The sequence below is a fragment of the Lipotes vexillifer genome, unplaced genomic scaffold (genome assembly GCF_000442215.2).
Source record: "Lipotes vexillifer unplaced genomic scaffold, Lipotes_vexillifer_v1.1 scaffold129, whole genome shotgun sequence".
Lineage (NCBI taxonomy): Eukaryota > Metazoa > Chordata > Mammalia > Artiodactyla > Lipotidae > Lipotes > Lipotes vexillifer.
In genome coordinates this window covers 657031-664264 of record NW_006777287.1, presented here as the reverse complement: position 1 = coordinate 664264, position 7234 = coordinate 657031, and the positions used below count along the sequence as shown (strand labels likewise).

Here is a 7234-nt window from a genome sequence, read left to right as displayed (position 1 = left end):
GGGGGGGGGGGGGGGGCCTAGGTAGAGAGGCACTGTGGGCCTTCGATGCCAAGGTCATCTGCCCTGGCTGGCTCACCCACCTACCCACCTCATTGCGGGGCCGAGGGGGCCGGCCATGCTGAGCACAGAACTGGTGCAGGGCCTGGAAGCCAATGTGCAGCTGGGTGGGGTGGGAAAACTTGGCGAAGTCCGTCATCACAAAGTCAGGCTCTGCCAGGGAGGCCAGCAAGGATTTCTGTGGGGGGCAGAGCATCAGAACCAGAAGAGAAGAATGGAGAACTGGAAATGCCTGGCACCACCCAGAGCCCACTACTCCCCACACTCACAAAGCTGATCTTCTTGGGTACTTTGACCTGGCTGACAATGCCTCCACGGATATAATCAGAGAAGTTGGAGGTGTCACAGATGCTAAAGGTGTAAGGACCTAGGGTAGACAGGGAAACTGTCAGGCTACCCACCCTCCCTAAAACCCACAACACCCACAAGATGAGGAAAAATCCATCCCTGACCCAGCCCAGACATCAGGAGTAATCGATTCCACTCGAACTTCAGAAACCATCTACCCTCTCACCCAGCTTAGAGCCCATGGGACCCTGTGTCCCTGACCCCAAGTCTACACTAGAAGACATTCTCTGCTCCCTGTCCGAATCCAGTCAGACATGAGTGGATCCTCTGATCTGCTTTGTTCAAACACCAGAGACCTTTTCCCCCTCAATGCAGATACCAGGAGTCTCTTCTCGGAACAGCTCAAACACGAGACAGCACTTCTCCCCCATGTCCCCAGCTCTGGGTGGACCCCAGGGGACTCTGTCTCTGGTTCATCTCAGACACCCAGGATGTGTCTCCCCTCACGCAGAGTCCAGGGAAACACCTCCTATCTCCCATGATTCCCCATGGCCCTAGCTCACCCAGGACTTTGATTTCCATTGGCTGACTTCCGTTGAGTTCAGTCATGCCCTGTACTTCCGAAAAGGAGACAAAGTCGCCACTCTCAAAGCCATGCCGGGCCTCATCCAGACAGGTAACCACACCGGGGTTGTCCTGGTTAAAGGAGGAGTACCTCAGAGGCAGGCCCAGGGTACCGGGAGCAGACAGGAAGGCCTGCCGCCCATCTGCCTGCCAGGACCCCTGAGGCTGCCCTCCTCACCTTGGTGACCATAGAAACCATAGCACTGAGCGGCTGCTCCCCATTGGAATCTGTGAGGATCATTTTCTCTCCAAAGTCACAGAAGAGCTGCCTGTAGAGGGAGGCAATAGGGCTGATGCTCGAGTCCCATGTGCTCAGGGACCCCACGTGTCCCTCAAGATGCAGCAAGTACTTGCTGAGCAAATTCAGCCCATCACTGCTGGGAATCAGATGGCACTCATGCTACATGGGGTGAGGTAAAGACACAACATCCAAAACCCAAGGGGCTGAGGGGGGCTGAGGGCAGTCAGAGGTTGGGGGTCTTTTCCTGGGCATGGCAGGGGTCAGGGGAAAAGGGTGGGGGCACTCACCCAAACAGGCCCCGTGTGTCTGCCACCACCAGCTTGATGCCAAAGTTGTGACAGAACTCACCCACCCGCAGCTGGTCCTCCAGAGGGGTGTTGGTGAGGACCACCACCTGTGGAGAGGTGGCAGCTCAGGCGAGGGCCCAGCACCAGGGGAAAGGGGAAAGGGGGAGATGGTGGAGGAAGGCTGGTGCGAGGCCTCAGGGAGTCCTTAAGGCTTTGCTGGTTCAGCTCTCTATCACAGATACAAAGTATCTACCATGTATCAGATTCAGCCCAGGCGAAACTCAGTGGAGGGAAATGTGAATCCCCAAACTATGGCAGGCAAGGTAAAGAGGCAGCTGGGAGGACAGTTTGGACAACAGCTGACTCCTTCATTTGCCAACACCCACTGCTGCCTGCCTACAACCCTGCCATGCCCTGCGAGACACAGAAGTTAAACTTCATCCTCAGCCAAGGTCTGAGCTCACTCCTACCACACCCACTTGCTCCCAATTCTCAGGACAACACCTGCTCAGCCATGATCCTTGGGACTTAGCTCTCTGCCTGAATGCCCACCCATTCCATCAGGGTGAGCTCCCATAGCTACATCAGGGTTCGGCAGCAGTGTCCTGGCTTGCTGGGACACCCCAGGGCACAATCTCAGCTCCCACAGCTCCTCTTTCCAGCCCAGGGTTTTTATTTAATAAAAAACCAGCTGCTATTCTAAGTGCTTAGCCCTCACAAAATCTTTATGAAGTTGGCATTATTACCATTCCCATGTCTACAAACAGACAAAAGGCAGGCACAGGAGACTCAGTGACCTGCCCAAGGTCACACTAGTACAATGAGAGACTTGTGCCAAGGCGGTTTGGCTCCAGTCTGTGCACTATGCTGTCCTGTCTGCTGGCTCACATCTTCCCCCTGAAGAGGCAGGTCCAGTGTCTAAAGCCTGCTCGCATCCCCTAGCTGCAGCCTCAGCATGAAACCTGGCACCCGGGCTAGTCCATTAAATATTGATCAAATGAATAAACCAGAGATGGGCTCTGAGAGAACTGGGCAGGAGGTCGGGCGGTGGCCCAAGGTACCTGGAAGCCACTGAGGAAGTCCTCTACGAGGGGTCCAGTATAAGCACTGACAGGCACGTAGCTGTTGAGCTCAGCCAGGTGGGGCTGGGAAACCTCAGCCCGGTTTTTCCCAATGTCCTCCTCCCGCAGGTAGAACTGCAAAGGGGAATGAGGAAAGAAATGAACTGGCTGTGTAGCCTGGGGGATGGGGTCTCAGCAGAGAAGGGCGACGGGAAGAGGTACCTGCGAGGAGAGGTCGGCCCACTGGGCAGTGCCCTGGTCATGCAGAGTGACAGCCTTGACCCCACCAAGGATGATGTTCTTGGCAATCTCCACGCCCAGGCCCCGCAGGCCTGATACCAGTACGCTGGACGTCTGGAGCCGCTTCATTGCCTCATGGCCTAACACATACCTGCCAGGTTAGGGGGCATCTCAGGCCAGGGCCAGGCCCTTCTGACCCTATCCACTCAGTGCCCCCTCCCACCTCACAGTCCAACCTCGGCCCCACTTACAGCTGCCGGGAGTAAAGTCCCTCATCTATGTCTGCTTCACTGCCGTTCTTCGCCATTCCCTAGAGATGGAGGGGAAGAACGGGTTCAGGGAGACATGCAGGAGGAGGGGAGGGACAGATAGGACAGCGATACAGAAGACTTTCCCACCCACCACCCCGCCTGCCAGTCTCCAGGAAGAAGACACTCACGTTGGTTGGCACCGAGGGCACTTTGGACAACACGGAGTGGGCAGGGGAACAGTTAGAACCCGGCTTTGGATCAGGCCCGGACACGCAACGTTTCTTGGACAGCGGCGAGCTGGACATCTTGAAGGAAAAAAGAGATCAGAGATGAGCCTAGGGCATGTGGGTGTCCCTGTTGCTTAGTGGTGATTGTGGGGAAAGGGAAGACGTAAGGGCTAATATCCCCATCTTACAGAAGAGGAGACAGGTACAGAGAGGTGAGGTGACTTGCCCAGGGTCACACAGCTGTCAGAGCTAAGATCTGAACCCAGGTGGTCTGGCTTGCAATCCATGCTGCTAACCACTAGGCCAATCGCCTTTCTCCCCAGCCCAGCATAATGAGGGAGAGACTCCAATACTGTGGGGGGAAAGGAGTGACAAGAATGTACTTGTCGGGAAGTCAGAGAAAGGATGTAGCTTCAGGTCAGACCCTGGCACTCCTTGACAGTCATCATTTAACCCCTATGGGCTCGGTTCCCTTGCCTGCAAAACAGGGGTGAGAATAGCACTTACCTACCCCATGGAGCTGTTGAGGTGACGAGATATAACACAGACCAAAGAGCCTGGTACAGAGCAGGTAGGCAATAGCAAGCAGCCCTTCTCCTCTCCCTTAACCCTAGTGACAGGGGTTCGAGAGGGAAACGCGGCTTGGACATCCATCAGGGTGGCATGATGGCAGGAGATATCGTGCTGAGAACTCAGTTCCCAGAGGGGCTCACGGAGGAGAGTTTCACAAAGTCCAATCTGCTTCCCACCACCCCCAGCTCTGGGAGGGGAAAACACCCAGGGCCAATAAAAGAGGTCGCAGGGAGAGAGAAAACACACTTCCCAAGCCTTGTCTGCGTGTGGAGTCCCTAAAACAGATCAACAATAATGATAAACGAATATTTATTAGGAGTCCTCGCTGGGCCAAATGTCAAACACAGATCACTTTATGATCTGTGCCTCACTCTGTCCTCAGGGCACCCCTGTGGGGTTTGGACTACTATCAGTAACACTCCCAACTCACACTGGAGGAAAAGAAATTCACTCAGGGAAGTTTGGTGACTTGACCGAGGTTCCCACAAAGAGAGTGGCCAAGCTGGAACCACCCGGGCATCTGCTGACCCTGAGGCCCAGGCTGCTTCCTGATGTTATGGCGTTTCATCCCCTCAATGGTCCTGACCCTGCAAGGAAGGGCCGAGTGTCCTTGCCAGACAAATGGAAAAACCTGAGCTCATGAGGACTAGGTCCCAGAGACAGAACAATGCAGGCTGCTGTGGAAGTGAAACTGGCAGGGGCGGGGGAGGGTGACTGGATCCAGACGCTGGAGACAACAGGACCCCCAATCACTCCCCCCCACCCGCAATGCTCCTCTGAGCCTCTGTTCTCCTACACTGAGCCTTTTCTGACACCCAGTCACACCAACTACCCCCACTGTACCCAAGATTCCATCTTGGCGCTTGTCACATGCTAGCACTAAGCATAGACGACAGGAGCTCTCTACCATCTACCAAGAGCTTACTGCCTGTCAATCTCAGAGTAAAGGGCTTTGTATAATCCTAACAATGCCCATGAACCAGATAACCTTATACCCATGTCACAAGTAAGAAAACAAAGGCTAAGAGAACTCCAGTCACTTGCCCAGTCATGCAGCTGGTGCTGGACTGTTTGCCAATGCCTCCTGGGGGAACAGAGTCAGGACCCAGCTCAGGGCCCAGCCCACAGGACTAAGAGATGAGGGGTGAGGGAGGGGGGCCCAGGAGGCTGGCTAGGTCCAAGTCATCTAGCTGAACTGCTGGGAACACTAAGAACCAACTTGGGTAGAAGAGGCTTGCTGAGTTAGTAGGGAGACAAAGGCAAATCATATTTTTCCATTTACTGACTTCCTGACGCGTGATAGGTATCTCATTTCTTCTGAGCCCCCCTTTTTTTCCCCCAAAGCAGGGGCAAACAGAAATATCCTCAAAGGGCTGCTAGGGAGGTTAAAAAAGTCAAGGTCTGTGGTCAGAACTCAGAGGCTTAAGGACATAAGCTCCTCCTTGGGCACCTGCAGAGGCCTCCACTACTTAGTTATCGCCTTGCCTTGTCACTGATTTGGTTGTTTGGGACACACCATCTTCCCACTTCCGAAATCAGAGATGATCCAGGGCCAGAGAGATCTCTGCGATCTGGACCTTTGACATCTGGACCCCTAATGCTGGCAACAAGGGTCTAAGTAGGTTTTGGTTGATGGTCTGAGAGCGGATTTCAATCGCAGAGATTTGGAACAGGCCAGTCTCAAGGCAAGCAGAAGGGGTCTGGGGCAGAAACCCCAGAAAGGAGCTAAGATCCTCCACCCCCAGCATAAATTCGAAACCCTTCTGTCTCAACACATGCTCAGGCCCCAATTAGAACACATATACTATCAATTGTTCAGCAAAGCTGAACTGATGCTTAGAGAGTTTCAGAACCTGCCTGAGGTCTCCAATCTGCTGATTTTGAAGCCTGAGCATTGTCTACCACCCAAACCAGAGAAGAAGGTTTGAGGTAGGAGTCCTGGAGCAGGTGTGAGAGAGGGTAGACACAGGGTCAGGTTATCAGGATGGAGCCACAGGATGCTGGGGCCTGTCAAGCCTCCTAGGAGGGATTAACTGAGAAGTCCCTGGGAATATAAGAGTCAGGAGACGGTTGTCTGAGCCCTTGGAGGCTCAGAGGGAGATGGGAAAGGGGATGTTAGAAGCCCTGGGGGGCAGGAGGGGTGGTGCTGGGCAAGGTTGTTAAGACTCATATCTGGGTCCTTGGAAAAGAAGCTTTTACGAAAGGGCCAGGAAGTTGCACCTGAGGCCCCAGCGGCTGCACAGGGAATGGGTGGGGGACTCTGCAGTCCAAGGAGGCTGTGGGAAGATGCTGGGGTCTGGGGGTGGGGGTGTTCTCCATCAGGGGGATGCTGGGGCCCTGGGGGGTCTTCACTGGTGGCAGAGGGAAATCTTTGACCAAAAATAACTGGGACTTGCAGGGAAAAGGTGTCTCTGACATTGACGTCAGAGTCCCAGGAGGCTATGAAGGTGGATGCTGAGGCCCGGGGTGGGGTCGTGGAGGGATTTCTAATGGAGTACAAAGGTCTTGTGTTGATCTCTGATTGGTACGTGCTAGGTACTGCAGCTGCTCTGAGGAGTGGAAAGGGGAGGCTGAGCCCAGACAGTTCTGGCCCTAAAAACTTCAGTAAGCATACTGGCTAGGTCCCCAGGTGGGGTTGGGTTTCTCTGACCAATTATGTGGGACCCCATGGAGGCTCGGAGAGTAGATGCAGAGAAAGGGGTTTCCTACTCTGATGGAGAATTGGACCTGTTGTGGGAAGGGACAACTGACAATGATGTTGGGGTCCTACGAAGCTGAAAGCCTAACTGAGGATGCTGGAATCCTGAAAGGCTCTGAGGGACAGATTCTTAGGCCTGATGTGAGGTTAAGGGATCTGTGAGAGAAGCTGGAACCCTGGTTGGCTTTTGAAGGCAGAGGCTGAGTGAAGCGTGGGATTTGAGAGGCAAGACTCTGATGGAAGGGGCTAGGAGCCAACAGGGTCTGCAAGGGCAGATGCTGGCAGAGAGATCTCTGATGGAGGATTATATGTCCAAACAGTTCCTCCCTGGTGTCTGGTCCTCTGGGAGGCTCTCAGGGAAGATACTGGGGGTTATGAGTATCTGATGGGGGAGATGCTGAGGCCTGCAAGAGGATAGGCCTCTCTGAAGAGAATACTGGGACCATAAAAAAGGGTGCATTCTCTTAAAGGAAATCTCTAAGGGCAGATTCTAGGAATTAAAGCAGTCTTTAAAGGTGAGTGCTATGTGGAAACCTCTGAATAGAAATGCTGGCCCAGAGAGGTTTTGGAGGGAAGATGCTGGGCCAAGGTGGGTTGGGAGACCTCTGAGATGTGGCGGAGTGCTCTCTGACATGGAGGCCAAGCGCAAATGGCCTTTCACAGGGTCTAGACTCCTTAAGCTGAGGG

The 7234-nt window shown here is 54.1% G+C and overlaps 1 protein-coding gene across 2 annotated transcripts in view; it reads right to left on the bottom strand.

Annotated features, from left to right (window-relative positions):
• UBA1 (ubiquitin like modifier activating enzyme 1) overlaps nt 1-7234 on the bottom strand; it is a 23547-nt gene that overhangs the window by 11239 nt on the left and 5074 nt on the right. For both annotated transcript variants that reach the window (XM_007450840.1, XM_007450839.1), the window contains exons 2-10: nt 3238-3354; nt 3050-3108; nt 2781-2949; nt 2559-2693; nt 1498-1604; nt 1148-1238; nt 909-1041; nt 327-424; nt 89-235 (exon numbers count right to left, since the gene is read on the bottom strand). In XM_007450840.1, the coding sequence (XP_007450902.1) occupies nt 89-235; nt 327-424; nt 909-1041; nt 1148-1238; nt 1498-1604; nt 2559-2693; nt 2781-2949; nt 3050-3108; nt 3238-3354 (1056 nt within the window). The remainder of the gene's footprint in view (nt 1-88; nt 236-326; nt 425-908; nt 1042-1147; nt 1239-1497; nt 1605-2558; nt 2694-2780; nt 2950-3049; nt 3109-3237; nt 3355-7234) is intronic.